This window comes from Hypanus sabinus, assembly GCF_030144855.1.
Source record: "Hypanus sabinus isolate sHypSab1 chromosome X2 unlocalized genomic scaffold, sHypSab1.hap1 SUPER_X2_unloc_17, whole genome shotgun sequence".
Lineage (NCBI taxonomy): Eukaryota > Metazoa > Chordata > Chondrichthyes > Myliobatiformes > Dasyatidae > Hypanus > Hypanus sabinus.
In genome coordinates this window covers 229,195-248,485 of record NW_026778987.1, presented here as the reverse complement: position 1 = coordinate 248,485, position 19,291 = coordinate 229,195, and the positions used below count along the sequence as shown (strand labels likewise).

At 43.2% G+C, this 19,291-nt stretch overlaps 1 protein-coding gene across 1 annotated transcript; it reads right to left on the bottom strand.

Annotated features, from left to right (window-relative positions):
- Positions 1-10,356: 10,356 nt before the first annotated feature.
- LOC132385757 (nuclear factor 7, brain-like) lies at positions 10,357-19,070 on the bottom strand. The gene is made up of 6 exons (XM_059957983.1): positions 18,567-19,070; positions 17,781-17,876; positions 17,141-17,374; positions 15,915-15,937; positions 15,709-15,827; positions 10,357-10,373 (listed from the first exon to the last, which is right to left on the bottom strand). The coding sequence occupies exons 1-6, from the start codon at positions 18,975-18,977 to the stop codon at positions 10,357-10,359; spliced, it is 900 nt and encodes a 299-aa protein (XP_059813966.1). The 5' UTR covers positions 18,978-19,070.
- Between the last annotated feature and the right edge of the window lie 221 nt (positions 19,071-19,291).

The following is a 19,291-nucleotide window of genomic DNA, read 5'->3' as shown; positions in this document are numbered from 1 at the left end:
ACATATTTGAATTTAATCTATTTATTTTCTGTGGTGTTATATATAATTGATGTAAAAATTATATTGTATTAATCTAATTTGAACATTTATTGTATTTATCATACTATCAGAACATAATCTTGACCAACTTTTTCCAACAATTTTAACATTCAAATCAGTTTCCCATTTTTGTCTTGATTTATGAATTCCAGATTCAGTCTGTTTTTGAATCAAATTGTACATACAAGATGTAATTTTTTAAATTTTTCCTTTTTGAATTAATATTTCTATTTCACTAAGTTTTGGCATCAACATTGTTTGACCCAGCTTTTCTCGTAATTGTCCTTTAATTGAAAATAAGAGAAAAGAGTGTTGTTTGATATTTTATATTTATTTTTTCATTGCTCAAACGACATCAATACAATTACATATATATTTAATCCCCTTTTGGAACCAATTATGTAAAAGTTTATTATCCATTGTAAAAGGAATAAGCCTATTTTGAATTAAAGTTTATTTTTGCTAATAAAGATTTCTTTATCTTATCGTCCATATTTACCTTATTCCATAAATCATTCAAGTGTCTTAATATAGGAGATTCTTTTTTTTTCCCGTATCAATTTGGATTCCCATTTATATGTAAAATCTTCTGGTATGTTTTCTCCTATCTTATCTAATTTTATTCTAATCCATGCCGGGTTTTTTTTTCATCAAAAAAAGATGCAATAAATCTAAGTTGAATTGCTTTATCATAATTGTTAAAATTTGGAAGTTGTAACCCTCCTAAATCAAATTTACATCTCAATTTTTACAATGATATTCTTGACATCTTTCCTTTCCAAAGAAATTTCCTTACATATTTATTTAGTTCTTGAAAAAACTTCTGCGGTAATTGTATTGGTAAAGTTTGGAATATATATTGCAATCTATGGAATATATTCATTTTTACAGCATTAACTCTACCTATTAATGTTATTGGTAACATCATCCATTTATCAAGATCCTCTTTTATTTTTTTTTAATCATGGCAAATAATTTTGTTTATATAAATTTTTTACATCATTGTCAACTCTGATACCTAAATATTTTATCCCATTTATTGACCATCGAAATTGAGTTACTAATCGACATTGATTATAATTTCCTTTTGTAAGGGGTAAAATTTCACTTTTATTCCAATTTAATTTATACCCTGATACTTTCCCGTATTCTTCCAATTTAAAAGATAATCTTTGCAAAGATTGTAATAGGTTTGTAAAATAAATCAAAACATCATCAGCAAATAAATTAATTTTATATTCTTCTTGATTAACTCTAAAACCGCCAATATCTGAATCTGTTCTAATTAATTCAGCTAATGGTTCTTTTGCCAATACAAATAAAGCAGGTGATAACGGGCAGCCTTGTCCAGTTGACCTCGTTAAGCAAAATGGTGTTGAAATCTGAGCATTTGTAACTACTTCAGCTTGAGGATTAGTATTTAAGGTTTTAATCCATTGTATAAAAGATTTTCCTCGCTCATATTTTTCCAATACCTTAAACAAAAAAATCCCATTCCAATCTATCAAATGCTTTTTCTGCATCCAAAGCAAATGCCACACTCATTTCCTCTCTTTTTTGTGCCAGATGAATTATACTAAGTAACCAGGTTAGATTATCCATTGATTGTAATAAAATCTGTTTGATCCATATGCATTAATTTTGGTAAATATTTAGATATTCTATTAGATAAAATTTTTGCTATTATCTTATAATCTGTATTCAACAAAGAAATAGGCCTATATGATGTTGGTTTTAGAGGATCTCTTTTTTTGGCAATACAGTTATGATCGCTGTTAAAAAAGATTGTGGGAGTTTATGCATTCTTTCCACTTGGTATATTAATTCCATAGAGGGAGGAATTAATATATCTTTATTTTTTTTTATTAAATTCAGGAGGAAAACCATCTTCTTCTGGGGATTTGTTACTCTCAAGTGATCCTACAGCTTCTTCAACCTCTTTTAATGTAAAGGGCATATCTAATCCTTTCTGTTCTTCCAAATTAAATTTCGGAAGGGTTATTTGTGATAAAAATTTATCCATCTCAGTAATCTTATTTTGTGATTCTGATTGATATAGTTCAGTATATAAAAAAAAATAAAGTTTCATGAATTTCCAAAGGTTTATCAGCAACCTTATTTACACTTGTTCTAATTGCATTTATTGTTTTAAAAACCTGTTCTGTTTTCAACTGCCAAGCAAGAATTTTATGTGATCTTTCACCTAATTCGTAATATTTCTGTTTAGTTCTCATAATTACTTTTTCTGTACGATATGTACGATATTATATTGTAGTTTTTTATTAACAAGTTGTCTTTGTTTTTGTTCTGTCATATATCTTTGAGATTCTTTTTCTAACTTTATATCTTTTCCCAATTTTCCTTCTTAATTTTAGATGTATAACTTATAATCTGACCCCTTAAATATGCTTTCATCGCTTCCTATAATACAATTTTACCCTCAACTGAATGTAAATTTGTATCCAAAAAAAATTGAATCTGTTTTTTCATAAAATCACAAAAATCTTGACGTTTTAATAAAATTGTATTAAATCTCCATCTAAGCTTTATGTCTATTTGAATAAAATGAATAATCTCTTTCTCTTGGATTAATTTTCCTCCATATATCAATCAGGTTTAAATCTTTCATTAATGATAAAGTTAGTTTTATTTCTTTTAATTTTGTAACAACTGTAGTTGACCTTTCCAAAACTGGATCTAAACAAAAATTAAAATCTCTGCCTATTAATATTTTATCATTTGCGTCAGCCAAGTTCAAAAAATCTTCTTGTATGAATTTTGCATCATTTTCATTTGGTGCATAAATGTTCATAAAATTCCATAATTCTGAAAAAATTTGACAATGTATAATCTCGTATCTCCCCACAGAATCAATTATTACATTTTGTATTTTAATTGGTAAAGATTTATTAACCGAAATTGCAACTCCTCTCGATTTTGAATTAAATGAAGTTGCTATAACATTTCCAACCCAATCTCTATTTAATTTCTTATGCCTGTGAACTTACTGAACACATCCTTGCCAGAAAAAAAACTTATCCCAATCCACTCTTCCTAGATCCTTTTTCATTTCCACAAAATTGTCCGTTCTCCAATTTTACCAGAACATTAAGCTGCCAGTTCTGCCCCTCACTGATAGCAGTCATGTCGTTATCCCACGTGTCAACCCAAGCCCTAAACTCATCTGTTTTACCGACAATACTCCGTGCATTGAAATAGATGTACCTGAGAATATGTATATCATCTGCTTTTTTTTTCATTTCCGTTTATACATGCAGTCCTCTCATGTTCCTTATCCTCCTGTACCTCACTATCTGCTCTAACACTCTGGTTCCCCTCCCTCTGCAAATCTAGATTAAATTCCCCGGAGCAGCACTGGCAAATCTACCCGCAAGAATGTTATTCCCCCCCCCCCCCCCGCCCAGTTTAGGGGCAAACCGTCCCGTCGGAACAGGCCCCACCTTCCCGGGAACAAAGCCCAATTGTCCAGAAACATGAAGCCCTCCCTCCTGCACCATCTCCTTAGCCACGTATTTAGCTGCACTCTCCGCACATTTATATTTACAGGGACTTTACTCCTGACGCCGGTCCCGGGACCCGACCCGTTTACAGACCCGGAGCGGAACCGGAGCAGATTCTCAGCCACTGGTTCACATCCCAGGTCCGGAAGAGAGGATAAAGTTTCCCCGTGAATTTATTCCCAGTGAAGCTGTGGAGATGGGACTTGGTCTCCGCGTTGTAAAATGAAACTGTCCCGGACTCGTAACTGAGATAAACTCCCACCCTCCCGGGGATGGGACCGGCAGCGAGACGGGACTCGGGGGAGGGGAGATAACGGTCCACGTCATAATCCCGATGTAACACGTCACCATCCCGCCTGATGACCCAGAATCCGGTCTCCGGACTCAGACTGACCGGTCCCTCCCTCTCCACAGACTCTGCGGCGACTCCCAGCCACCAGACCCGATTCCCCGTCACCTCCACCTCCCAGTGATGTCTCCCCGATGTGAATCCCTCCGATCCCAGCACACAAGGCCAGTCTGTGAATCTCTTCCCGGTGTCAGGGAGATCTCTCCAGGTCCGGGTCCGTCTCACACTCTTCCGATCCTCAGACACCTCGAGACACGGACCCGCCGTTTCCACATCCAGGGTGACAGAGACTGGGGGGAGAATCAGAGAATTAGAGAGTCCCCGGGGATCGGGGGGAGACTCGGACAGCGCGGCCCCGGGGATCGGGGGGGAGACTCGGACAGCGCGGCCCCGGGGATCGGGGGGAGACTCGGACAGCGCGGCCCCGGGGATCGGGGGGAGACTCGGGCAGCGGGGTCCCGGGGATCGGGGGGAGACTCGGGCAGCGGGGTCCCGGGGATCGGGGGGAGGTTTGAGCCGACGAAAGCGGGTGGAAACCTAATGTCTCCCCAAGGATTTTCCGCTGGACAGGGGAAACATCCTCCCTCACTCCTGCTTGTTGACCCCTGAAAGAATTTTGTGTTTCCATGAGATCTCCTCTCATTCTTCGAAACTGGGAACAGAGAACATAGAGCAGTACAGCACAGGAACAGGCCCGTCATACAATGTTCACAATTCATTTGTGAGTGCGAAGTGGGGCATTGTGATGGTTTGAGACAGTAAAGGAGGTGATAATGGGAACCAGTAGGGGAGAGATGAATGGCAGATTGAACCAGGAGGGGGAGAGTTTGAAAGCCTGTGGGTGAACTGTGCGTGTAGACGTAATGAGAAGCTGGAGGGGGCAAAGATGGCAGATGAGGATGACTTTGACCCCTTTCCCACGACCCCATCCCCCACAGCCCCTCATTAGGACAGGGGATGAATTTGCAGGAACCCTTATGCAACACAGGTCCTGATGAAGTGTTTCAGTCTGAACCGTCGACTGTTTACTCTTTTCCATTGAAACTTCCCGTCCTGCTGTTCCCCCAACATTTTTTGTATGTTACTCTGCTTTAAATATACTCAATTATTTGGCCTCCACAGTTGCCTGTGGCAGATTCACTATCCTGTGGATAAAGGAATTCCTCCTCATCTCTGTCCTGAATGGACATCCCTATAGTCGGAGGCTGTGCTTACCGTTCTCGACCCACCCACATCCTCCCAACATCAACTCTCTCCAGACAGGTGTCAGAGAGATCTGGCGAGACCCTTCATCAGGACCTGTATAGCTTGGATTACCAGCATCTGCAGATTTTCTCCTGTTTGATTCTTAAAGCAGAAATTACTAAGTAAACTTCTTGATTGGTCAGAGTCTCAAAAGTTATGGGGCGGAGGCAGGAGAATAGGGTTGTTGGGGATAATAAATCAGCTATTCTGCTAAACTCCCGTGAGTACAGGCCCAGAACCATCAAATACTCCTCATATGTTAACTCTTTCATTCCCAGAATCATTCTTGTGAATCTTCTGCACCCCCTCCAAAGCCAGTACATATTTAGCAATAGAAGGGACCCAAAACTGCTCACAATACTCCAAATGTGGTCTGACCAATGCCTTATAAAACCTCAGAATTACATCCTTGCTCTTGCGTACTCTAATCCTCTCGTTATGAAAGCAAACATTGAGATTGCCAATCTTACCACTGACACAAACTGCAAGTTAACCTTCAGGGAATCCTGCACAAGGACACGCAAGTCCCTTTGCACTTCTGATTTTCGAATTTCGCCCTGTTTACTGAATTGTCTATGCGTTTAATTCCTTCGACCAAAGTCGTACCTGCCTAAGTTCATACCTGCCAAACTCTACCTGTTCTACAAGATCCTTATTATGTATACTGGTGCATTCAAATAAGACCATAAGACAAAGCAGCAGCAGCCGGCCATTCGGCCCTTCGAATCTGCTCCGCCATTTAATCATAAGCTGATCCATTCTCCCATTTAGTCCCACTCCCCCACCGTCTCACCATGACCTTTGATGCCCTGTCTACTCACATACCTATCAATCTCTGTCTTAAATACACCCAATGAATTGGCCTCCACAGCCGCAAGAAATTCACAGATTCACCACCCTCTGGCTAAAGAAATTTCTTCGCATCTCCATTCTGAATGGTCGCCCTTCAATCCTTAAGTCATGCTCTGTCGTACTAGACTCCCCCACCATGGGAAACAACTTTGCCACATCCACTCTGTTCATGCCTTTTAACATTCAAAGTGTTTCTGTGAGGTTTCCCTCTAAACTCCACGGAGTACAGTCCAAGAGCGGTCAAATGTTTCCCACATGTTAACCCTCTCATTCCCGGAATCATTCTCGTGAATCTGCTCTGAACCCTCTCCAATGTCAGAACATCCGTTCTTAAATAAGGTGCCCAAAACTCCACACAGTATTCCAAGTGAGGTCTTACCAGTTCCTTATAGAGCCTCGATATCACATCCTTGCTCTTATATTCTATTCCTCTAGAAATGAATGCCAACATTGCATTCGCCTTCTTCACCACCGACTCAACCTGGAGGTTAACCTTAAGGGTATCCTGCATGAGCACTCCCAAGTCCCGTTGCATCTCAGAACTTTGAATTCTCTCTCCATTTAAATAATAGTCTGCCCGTTTATTTCTTCTACCAAAGTGCATGACCATACACTTTTCAACATTGTATTTCAGTTGCCACTTCTTTGACCATTCTCCAAATCTATCGAAGTCTCTCTGCAGACTCTCTGTTTCCTCAGCACTACCGTCCCCTCCGCTTATCTTTGTATCATCAGCATACTTAGCCACAAAGCCAACTATTCCATAATCCAAATCATTCATATACAACGTAAAACGAAGCAGCCCCAACACGGACCCCTGTGGAACACCACTGGTAACTGGCAGACAACCAGAATGGGATCCATGGGCTCTTATCTTTATTCCCACTCTCTGTTTCCTCCCAATCAGCCAACGCTCTATCCACATATGTAAATTTCCTGTAATTCCATGGGCTCTTATCTTGTTTAGCAGCCTCATGTCCGGCACCTTGTCAAAGGAAATCCAAATACACAACATCCACTGCATCTCCCTTGTCTAGCCTACTTGTAATCTCCTCAAATAATTTCAATGGGTTTGTCAGGCAGGATTTTCCTTTAAGAAAACCATGCTGAGTTTGGCCTATCTTGTCATGTGCCTCCAGGAACTCCGTAACCTCATCCTTGACAATTGACTCCAGAAACTTCCCATCCATTTCTCAAGCTAACAGGTCTATAATTTACTATTTGCTTCCTTGCCCCCTTCTTAAATACCATAGTGGCATTTGCAATCTTCCACTCCTCCGGAACCATGCCAGAATCTATTGACTTTTGAAAGATCATTGCTAATGCCTCCGCGATCTCCACAGCTACTTCCTTCAAAACTCAAGTGTGCATTCCATCTGGTCCTGGAGATTTATCTACCCTGAGACTATCCAGCTTCCTGAGTACTTTCTCTGTCGTAATTGTGACTGCGCACACTTCTCTTCACTGACACCCTTGAGTGTCCGGTATACTGCTGATATCTTCCTCAGTGAGGACAGATGCAAATACTCGTTCAGTTCCTCAGCCATCTCCTTATCTCCCATTACAATTTCTCCAGCATCATTTTCTATCAGTCCTATATCCACTCCCACCTGTTTTTTCTCTTTATATACTTGAAAAAGGTTGTAGTATCTTCTTTGATATTATTTGCTAGCTTTCTTTCATAGTTCATCTTTTCCCTCTTAATGGCATTCTTAGTTTCCTTTTGTAAGCTTTTAAAAACTTTCTAATCCTCTGCCTTCCCACTAATTTTTGCTTCTCTGAATGCCCTTTCCTTTGCTTTTACTTGGGCTTTGACTTCTCTTGTCAGCCACTTTGGCTTTGACTTCTCTTTTTCCATTTGCAAAATTCTTCTTTTTTGGAATATATCTGTCTTGCACATTCCTCACTCCTCACATAAACTCCAGCCACTGCTGCTCGGCCGTCCTTCCCCCTAATGTCCCTTTCAAGTCAAATTTGGCCAGTTCCTCTCTCGTACCACTGTAATTTCCTTTACTCCACTGCAATACCGACACATCGGATTTCGGCTTCTCTTTCTCAAATTTCACAGTGAAGTTAATCATGTTACGATCACTGCCTCCTAATGGTTCCTTCACCTCAATCTCTCTAATCACCTCTGGGTCATTACACAATATCCAATCCAGTATCTCTGATCCTCTAGTGGGCTCAACAACAAGTTGTTCTGAAAAGGCATCTCGTATACATTCTACAAATTCTCTGTCTTGAGATCCAGTGTCGACCTGATTTTCCCGATCCACTCGCATGTTAAAATCCCCACAATTATCATAACACTGCCCTTCTGGCAAGCCTCTTCTATTTCCTGTTGTAATTTGTAATCCACATCACTGCAGCTGTTAGGAGGCCTGTAGATATCTGCCATCAGGGTCCTTTTACCCCTGCGATTTCTTAGCTCAACCCATAAAGATTCTGCACCTTCCGATCCTATGTCACCTCTTTCTAATGATTTAATATCATTTCATACCATTAAAGCCATGCCACCCCCTCTGCCTACCTGCCTATCCTTCCGATACACCGTGTATCCTTGGACGTTCAGCTCTCACAGACATGCATCCTTTAGCCACGTTTCAGTGATGGCCACAAAATTATACCTGCCAATCTGTAGCTGTACGACAAGATCATCCACCTTATGCCTTATGCTGTGTGTATTTAAGTATAACCCCTTAAGTCCAGTATTTGGTAATTTTTGCTTTGATTGCACTGCAACTCATCCCAGTGGCTGCAAATTTGCCCCATCACCTGCCTGTCCTTCCTGACATCTTTACTGCTCACTATCTTAGATTTATAGATTCCCTCTCCTCCACTCTATCATTCCGGTTTACCACCCCCCTGCCAAATAAGTTTAAACCCTCCCCAACAGCTCTATTAAACATTCCCGCGATGATATTGATCCCCTTCGGGTTCAGGTGTAACCCGTCCTTTTTGAATAAGTAGTACATCCCCCAGAAGAGATCCCAATGATCCAAGAATCTGAAGCCCTGCCCCCTGCACCAGTCTCTCAGCCACGCATTCATCTGCCTGATCCTACTATTCTTGCCCTCGCTAGCACGTGGCACAGGTAGCAATCCTGAGATAACTACCCTGGAGGTCCTGCTTCTCAGCTTCCTTCCTAACTCCCGGAAATCTCTCTTCAGGACCTCCTCCCTTTTCCTCTCTATGTCATTGGTACCAACATGTATCAAGACAGCTGTCTGCTCGCCCTCTCCCTTCAGGATATTCTGGACCCGATCCGAGACATCCTGTACCCTGGCACCTGGGAGGCAGCACACCATGTGGGTATCTCTACCAGGCGCACAGAATCTCCTGTCTGTTCCCCTGACTATGGAATCCCCTATGACTACCGCATTCCTCTTCTCCCTCCTTCCCTCCTGCACAACAGCGCCAGGCTCAGTGCCAGGGACACGGTCACCGTGGCCGTCCCCTGTTAGGTCATCCCTCTCAACAGCATCCGAAACGATATACTTGTTGCTGAGGGGGGCAGCCACAGGGGTGCTCTCCACTATCTGGGCATTTCCCTTCACTCTCCTGACAGTCACCCAGTTTTCTGACCCCTGTAGCCTAGGGATGACTATCTCCCTGTAGCTCCTGTCTATCACCTCTTCATTTTCTCTAATAAGCAGTAGGTCATCAAGCTGCAGCTCCAGATCCCTAACACGGTCTCCGAGGAGCTGAATCTCGGTTCACCTGACGCAGATGTGTCTATCAGGGAGGCTGGAGGTCTCCCAGGATTCCTACATCTGACACCCTGAACAAAGCACTAACCCTGCAGACATGCTACCTAATTCTACAGGAATGAAACAGAGAAAGATAGGTCTACTCACCCACTTACTTCACCAAGCAGATGAACTTTTTAAACCGTTCGCTAATGTGCCCTGCTCTTCCCCCGTCCGTCGGGCCGATTTGCCAAGGGGAGAAAAAGAGTCGGTGCCTCGCTCTCGCCTCTTCCCGTTACCACCTAAGCCCGTTGAGCCAAAGCCCTACACTCTGCTGCCACCCACTCCGCTGCCCGCTGTATAGGGTGGTCATCTTTTTAAACTCTCCGCGCTGTCCTGCGCAGTCTCGCCGTTCTTGGACGCAAAGTTTTTTTTTACACTGTCTTCCTTCAGAATTTAGCTCCCACGCCGCCCTTCTTGTCCCAATCTAAAAAAAAACACCTTCAGTCCTGTATTCATCAGCCTATTCCACACTGTCCACACGAACTTAAGCAAGGCCTTTGATGTCGATGATAGACCACACTTGGAGTATTGTCTGCATTTCCGGTTCCCGAATATGGGGAGGATGTCATTACACTGGACAGGAGGCTTCAGGAGGATGTTACCAGGACTGGGGGCCTGGGTTAAAAGCAAAGAGTGAGTAAGCTTGGGCTATTCAGCTGTAGTGTAGGATGTTCAGGTGTGACCCCTTATCAAGGTAAATAATTCTAAGGAGCTTAAATAACGTTCTTTTTCCAAGAAATGGGAGTACAGAACCAGAGGCCTCAGATTGAAAGTGAGATGGGAAATCGGGTAACATTCTCAGAGAGAGGGAGGTTGGTGAATGGAATTTGCCCTCAGACGCTGTAGAAACAGATAAAAAATAACATATTTTAAAATAAATACACAGATGGGAAATGGTTAGAGGGATGGGGGGGGGGGCAAATACACACAAATGGGCCATGCTCAAGAAGATATCTCAGTCTTGCAGATTGATGAAGTGGGCCGTGAGTTCAACATCCATCAACCCTCCCAGATCATCCTCCTGAGGAATCTCTCCCGGGAGTCTGTCTGTGAAGTGTTGATGTGACGTCACGTCAGAGGGCAGCTCAGTGACACAGAACAGACAGACTGGGTAAGGACGGCAGATTTCAATCCTAAATGGGAATTTGTGCCTATTTCTGTGGCCGTGTGTCACACTCTGTTAGTGTGTGTGTGTGTGTGTGTGTGTGTGTGTGTGTGTGTGTGTGTGTGTGTGTGTGTGTGTGTGTGTGTGTGAGTGAGTGTGTGTGTGTGTGTGTGTGTGTGTTTGTGTGTGAGTGCGTGTGTGTGTGTGTGTGTGTGTGTGTGTGTCTGTGTGTTGATTGTGGTGTGTATACACATTGAAGGAGAATGTGCACATTGAAGAATTTGTATGTTACAGTCTGTCATCACATTTCTGGTGTGTGTTGACAATGTGTCACACGTGATTGAGTTGTTTAAATGAATAAATGACTGTCTCTGAAGAGATTGGTTTCCAGGTTACTGAGGGAAATAACAACGTACATTGCTGAGGCTCTGACTACAAACGGCCAGTCCTTCCTGTGTATGTGTGTGAGGGAGCTTCGCCAGGCCGGTTATGCTGTGTGTGCTTCTCCCGAGATGAAAACTTGACCCATGTTAATGCTTGTTGGTGAGTCCGAGCTCATTCTCACAATGCTTCAATGTAGTGGTCTGATCACCATAAGACATAGGAGCAGAATTAGGCCATTTGCCCATCGAGTCTGCTCCGCCATTCAATCATGGCTGATCCTTTTTCCCCTCCTCCACCCCACTACCTGGCCTTCTCCCCGTAACCTTTGATACTGTGTCCAATCTAGAACCTATCAAGCTCTGCCTTAAATACACCCAACAAGTTCCACAAATTCACCAGCTGCTGGCACAAATTTCTCCACATGTTTAAAATAGATTCCCCCTCTGTCTTGAGGCAGTGCCCTCTTGTCCTAAACTCCACCACCATGGGAAACATCCTTTCCACATCTACTCTGTCTAGGACTTTCAACATTCGAAAGGTTTCTAGGACTTTCAACATTTGAAAGGTTTCAATGAGATTCCCCCTCATCTTTCTAAATTCCAGCGAGTACAGACACAGAGCTATCAAACTTTCCTCGTATGATAACCCTTTCATTCCTGGAATCATCCTTATGAAATGAACCTTCTGCAATGCCAGCACATCTTTTCTTAGACGAATTAGTCCAATTTCGTATCAGATTTTTGATTTTCTCCCCATTTAAAAAAAAAATCTGCACATTATTTCTACGTCCAAAGTGCAGGTCCATGTATTTTCCAACATTGTATATAATTTGCCAATTTCTTTCCCATTCTCCTCATCCAAGTCCTTGTCCAGCCTAACTGTTTCCTCAACACTACCGGCCCCTCCGCCAATCTCTGTATCATCTGCAAAACCTGGAAACAAAGCCATTTACTCTAGGACAAGAGGGTATGACTTCATGATTGTAGGACGTCCTTTTAGAACTGAGATGCGGAGAAATTACTTTAGTCAGTGTGTGTGGAGAATCTGTGGAATTTGTTGCGACATGTGGCTGTGGAGGCCAAGGCATATTTAAGGCAGAGATGTACCGGTTCTCATTTAGCCAGGGCATCAAATGGTATGGGGTGGAAGAAGGGGAGTGGGGATGTCTGGAAGAATTGGGTCTTCACATGACTTAATATTGGAGCAAACTCAATGGGCCGAATGGCCTATTACTGCTCCTATATCTTATTGTCTATTCCATCAGCTAAATCTTGATATACAGCATAAAATGAAGGTGTCCTAACACCTGTGTCCCTGTGGAACACGAGTCACTGGCAGCCAACCAGGATAGGTTCCGTTTACTCTCATTCGCTGTTTCCTACCAATCAGCCAATGTTCTAATCATGCCCGTAACTTTTCTGTAATACCATGGCCTCTTAACCTGGTTACCACCTTCATGCGTGGCACTTTGTCAAAGGCCTTCCGAGATTCCAAATATACAACATCCACTGCATCCCCTTTATCGATCCTGATTGTAATCTCCTCAAAGAATCCCAACAGGTTTGTCAGGCAGGATATTCCCTTAACGATGCCATGCTGACTTGTCCTATCTTGTCCAGTGTCACCAAGTATTCCATAGCCTCACATTTAACAATTGACTCCAATTTCTTCCCAACCACAGAGGTGAGGCAAACTGGTCAATAATTTCCTTTCTGCTGCCTTCCTCCTTACTTAAAGAGTCAAGTGACATTTGCCATTTTCCAGTTCTCTGGCACCATGCCAGGGTCCAATGATTTTGAAAGATCATTTGAAATGCCTCCATAAGTTCTACTGCGACCTCTTTCAGAACACTAGGGTGCAGTTCATCTGGTCTGGGTGACTTATGTACCTTTAGGTCTTTCAGCTTTTTGAGCAGCTTCTCCCTTGTAACAGTAACTTCACTCACTTCTCTTCCCTCGCACTCTTCAACACCGGGCACAGTGCTGGTGTCTTCCACGGTGAATACTGGTGCAAAATATTTGGCTTATCTGCCATCTCTTTATCCTCTGTTATTATGTATCCAGCCTCATTTTCTAGCTGTCCTATATCCACTCTCATCTCTGTTTTATTTCTTTACAATACTTGAAAAACAATTTGATATTGTTTGCTATCTTGTTTTCCAAAGATAGGTGTGTAAAAAGGGCCAGAAGGATTATTGGATACCAGAGTCACCCCAACCACAAACTGTACCAGTTGCTACCATCCGGGATACGGTACCACAGCATAAAAGCCGGGAGCAACAGGCTCCGGGACAGCTTCTTCAACCAGGCCAGTTCAATTCAAATCAATTTCTTGTTTATTTTTTCCCACCCAATCATCCTTTTAGTTCCTCTCTGTAGATATTTAAAAGCTTCCCAATCCTCTCTCTTCCGAATAATTTTTGCTTAGTTGTATGCCTCTCCTTTGCCTTTACATTAACTTGTCTTCCCTTGTCAGCCATGGCTGTACTATTTCGCCATTTGAGTATTTATTTATTTTTGGAGTACATCTATCCTCATTTTCCCAGAAACTGACACCATTTCTGCTCTGCTCTCATCCCTGGCAGCATCTTCTTCCAATTTACTTTGGCCAACTCCTCTCTCAAACCACTGTAATTTCTTTTACTTCTCTGAAATACTACAATATCAGACATCACTGTCTCCTTATCAGATTTCAAGTTGAACTCAGTCATGTTGTGAGCTCTGCCTCCTAAGGTTTCTTTTCACTACTCACCTGTGGTTCAATACATAACACCCAATCCAGTCGAGCTTTTCCCCGAGTAGGCTCAACGACAAACTGCTCTAGAAAGCCATCACATTGCATTCAACAAACTCACTCTCTTGAGATCCTTTACCAACCTGATTTTCCCAATTGACCTGCATGTTGAAATCTCCCATGATTATCATAACATTGTCCTTTTCATCAGCCTTTTCTATTTCCAGTTGTAATCTGTGGGCCTCATGCCACTGACATTTGGGAGGCCTGTGTATGACTAGTGTCAGTGTCATTTTTACTTTTGCAGTTCCTTACCTCAACCCACACGGATTCAACATCTTCCAACCCTATGTCACATCTAGCTACTGATTTACCAGCAGAGCCACACCACCCCATCGGCCTTCCTTCCTTCCTCAGATAGAGTGTGTAACCTTGAACATTCCGCTCCCAACTACAACCATCCTTCAGCCACGATTCTGTGATGGCCACAACATCATACCTGACAACCGGTAATAGAGCTACAAGATCATCCACCTTATTTCTCATACTGCATGCATTGAGATATAGCACTTTGTGTACTGTATCTGCTATCTAATCCCTAATCCCTAATGCTCTGATACTCACCCTCCTGGCTGCAATTTTCTCCTCTCATCTTTCCGCCATACCTGGCAGTCTGACTGCATGCTGTCTTTGTATTTGTACCATCAGTCCTATCCCTTCACTCTACTTCCAATCCCTCACCCCACCAAATTAGTTTAAACCCTCCCCTACAGCTCTATCGAACCTCTCTGTGAGAATATTGTTCTCCCTTGGGTCCAGGTGCAACCCATTCCTTTTGAGCACGTCATTCCTCCACCAGATGAGATCCCAATGATCCAAGAACCTGAAGCCCTGTTCCCAGCACCATCTTCTCAGCCATGTTTATCTGCCAAATTATTCTGTTTCTACCCTCCCCAGCACGTGGCACAGGCAGCAATCCATAAATTACAACCCTGGGGGTGCTGCTTCTGAGCTTTCTACCAAGCTCCAAATTCTATTTTCAGGACCTCTTTGCTTTTACTTCCAATGTCATTGTCATAAATTTACCAAGATATCTGGCTCTTTTCCCTCCCTCTCTAAAATGCATCGGACACGATTCGAGGCATCCCTGACCCTGGCACCCAGGAGGCAACATACCATTCGGGTGTCCCGTTCACATCAATAGATCCTCCTGTCTGTTCCCCTGACGATTCAGTCCCCTATCACGACCATTCTCCTCTTCTGCCTCTAACAACAATGAGAGATGCTGATCCGGAAGGGGGAAGACCTGTGTCAATCAGAGTCTGCACTCACAGGGCACATGAAAGACTTGTGTATTTTCCTGACAATCCCGGTCACCACACTGATACCTGTTTTTATTCCCTACAATATTATCATTAGTATTCAATTCCCAGCTCCTCTGGTAGATCCAAACTCATGTCCTGGTGTGTTAGTGCATTTGCCTGGGATTGGAACACAGTGGTTCATTTGACAGTTCCGTGTATTGGTTGTATTGTTACCCTGTGCTGGTGTGTCCAGGAGTCTGACATCTCCAGCTGACCATGTGACAGTGATGCCTCCCAGTCGGTGGGGTTGATGTGGAATAAACTTCAATTCCCCTTCTGCCCAGTATTACAGAGACTCTTTGCCTCAAATTGGAACTATATTGAGCTTCATAAACAAGGAGAAATGAAACTTTATAAGTTTTACCTCGATTAATAGCATCAAGCGTTTCTCTCAGCACTGTTTTCAACAAATAGAGGTGATCGAATTTTTCAACCTGTAGGGTCTCATCTGTCACTGACAATTCCTGGATATCATCATTAATCCTGTAAATATTAAACTGCTGGTTATAAATTGCTATTCTGAACTATTTTACAAATCCATTCAGGGTTTCATGAAAAAGCATGTCCTACCTCCTGTTCCGACGAGCTTCCTCCTGAAATAAATAAAACACAAATGCGATTAGACTTGCACTTACTGTCCACATCCTGAATTTCATACAAATCATTACAAGGTGTTAAAAATTTCCACTCCAACAGTCACTCACACACACGGACAATACAGAACCACAGGGTAAGTTACAGGGAAAGTTTCTGAATGTCAGACCATTTCTGAGAGGATGAAACTTACAGGGAAGACAGGACAGGCTGTGCATTATCATCTGGATATGACGTCAGTGTGATAAGATGGAGGAATTTAAGATCAGTGAAGTATGTGATTGTGTGCCGGTGGAGGAAGTATCTCTATTTATGGGGAGACTTGTGGGGAGATGTAATTCCTGATGGATTTTAACAAATTCCACAAGAAAGGATGTGGAACTCAGTGCCACAGTAGTGGGTGAAATGGAACAACAGAGACTGACTGCAATGGGGAGGCTGGATAAACACGTGAGGGACCAGGGAGTTGCTGGGTGCGGTGAGTAGGTGGCAAGAGCATTGTGAAGCAGGGAAACTGAAAGAAGATGGATCTAATGGCCTGTTTATGATAGAGAATGGGATATAATCCCATGTGAAATGTATCCAAAAAATAAAAAGACGGTGAGAGATTCCCATCTGATGGAAACCGGACATGGAGGATAAGTCTGATGTGTGGATCACATTCTTTGTCCTCACTAATTGACAGAGAGACCCTCACACCCACCACACTAGACACACTCCCAGCCTGTGACTGGAACTGGGAGTTAATGAGAGTTTTAGAGGGTATTTAAAGTAGAATTAAGAACACAGTCCGCAGCTCTGTGTTATGATTGGAGTAAATAATTTCAGAGAGATTTGCATTCTGTCCTGGGATGTACAGAAGTTGTGGACGCCCAGTTTTGGGACAATAGACAATAGGTGCAGGAGTAGGCCATTCGGCCCTTCTAGCCAGCACCGTCATTCACTGTGATCATGGCTTATCATACACAATCAGTACCCCGTTCCTGCCCTCTCCCCATATCCCTTGACCGCACTATCTATACGAGCTCTATCTAACTCTCTCTTGAAAGCATCCAGAGACTTGGCCCTCACTGCCTTCTGTGTGAGATCGCCAGAGCGACAATTGATTTGTTAGAATTGGCCTCGGTGCTGTGCTTATTTCAAATATACCGCTGTTCATTTAGTGCCCTTTGACAGAAACAAATTGAAATATAATTCCTCACCTTGAGAAATATCACACTGTCTTCTTGATCCATCTGTTCCTTTAACTTAGTGATTTCCTCCTGAATAAACCTTATATTCTCTTGAATCTCTCGAAGATTTTTCTCCATTGGATTTAGAATCCTCGCCTCTTCCTTCCTGAGATCCCTGAGTAAGCTCTGCTCTTTGTCAGTGATAATCTGTCGCAGTTCAGCAAACTGGGATGTGATGTGGGTCTGAACGCTGTGTGACTGTTTCTGTCGAATGAAAAGTGAAGATTAATTTACTGTATTACTGTGTGTATTTCCTTATGACATTAAGGAGACCATTTGGTCCATTAATGTCCATGCTAGCTCTGAAACATTCCCATCAACCCCATTCCCTCCTGAAACCTATTCTCCCCATTGACCCATTAACTCCCATCTTATTCACATACACGCTCCCCACCTTCACAGGGTTAATTGTAATTAACCATTCATCCAGCATGTCCTTGGAATGTGTCTGAAACTGTCATGGTCACAGGCAGAGCATGCAAACTCCACACAGACAGCAGCAGAGGTCAGGATCTAACCCAGGTCACTGGAGCTGTGATACTCGGCTATTCTGCATTAAGTGGAGCAAAACCCGACAGTAATTTCAGAAATTCCGCTCAGGAAGCCTCACCCGAACTCCGGAAATCTTCTCTTTCTGTTGCTGCTCCTTTTCCTGGAAGTCTGATTTCTTTTTTGTGAGAGAATCTAGGACAGATTTTAGCTGATCCTGGAAGTCAGAGAGTGAAGGAAATAGAGACAAAGATGCATCAAAAGAAGCAGGTGATCAAACCCGATTATCACACAAAATGTCGGAGGAACTCAGTGAGTCAGACAGCATCTATTCAGGGGAAATAAACAGTCGGTGTTCCGGGATGAGACCCTTCATCAGGACTGGGAAGGAATGGGACAGAAGCCAGAATAAAAAGGTTAGGGATGAGAACCAGCTGACAGGTGACGGGTGAGACAACGTGAGGGGGAACATGGGGGAGGCTGATGAAGTGAGAAGCTGAGAGGGGACAGGTGGAAGAGGTAAAGGGCTGGAGAAGAAGGAATCTAATACGAGAGGACAATCGACCATGGAAGAAACGGGAGGAACTGGGCTGTTTGCGGCCCTGAATGCTGACGAGGGAGGAGGTTAGGAGTCAGGTGTAGCACTTGTCCCGCTTGCAGGTGTCAGTGTCAGGAGGGAGATCAGTGGGGAGGAGCGAGTGGATCAGGGCGATACAGTACGGGGAGCGATCCGTATAGAGAGCGGAGAGTTGCGGGGTGAGGAGGTGGGCTGTGGGGCGAAGAGATGCTAGAATCCCGTTGTAGACGGCGGAAGTTGCAGAGAATGATGTGTTGGTTATGGAGGCTCGTGTGATGGTATGTAGAACAAAGGAAATGTGTTAAGTGTTAAATTAACGTGAGTTTTTACCTTATAGTTTTTAACAGCTTCTTTAATCGGCTTGAAGCGGTGCTCTCTGTGTTCCTGCGCGTCTCTACAGATCACACAGATCGGTGTCTTGTCCGTTTCACAAAACAGCTTCAGTTCTTCCTCATGTTCCTCGCAGTGACGTTTACTTTCCATCCCTTTCGGATTTAGGTCTAGATTTCGAAATTTTTCAGCCAGATTTGCTAAGGCCCGATTCACCCTGAGGGTGCGGTCAGCAAACTCCTTTCTACATTCCGGGCAGGAGTTTCTCTGCTCCCTTTCCCAACACCTTGTGATACAAGAGCGACAAAAGTTGTGTCCGCACTCCAGTAATACCGGATCCGTGAATAAATCCAGGCAGACAGGACAAATTACCTCCTCTGTTAAACTCTCGACCGGTCCTTTCGAAGCCATGTTAACTCCCAGCACTTCCTGATTCAGAATGCTTTCACTTTCGGGGAGCTGCTGATCCCCTGCAGTACCGCGACTGTCCACTACGCGCGCTGCAGTCTCAGGGAATGAGCATGGCTTTGCTGGATGTGTTCAGTGGAAATTCTGGCCATTTCTATGTGTAGTGTTGGATCAAAAACACATCAATCGGGCAACAGATAAGAAAACGCCGCCATGGACTGTCTAAGCCCGGCTACGAGCGGAGGAGGGTTGGCCGTATGGCTACCAATCCATCTCCTAAAAACCCAGTGTGACAAAAACGTCAGCTGAATCTCCAA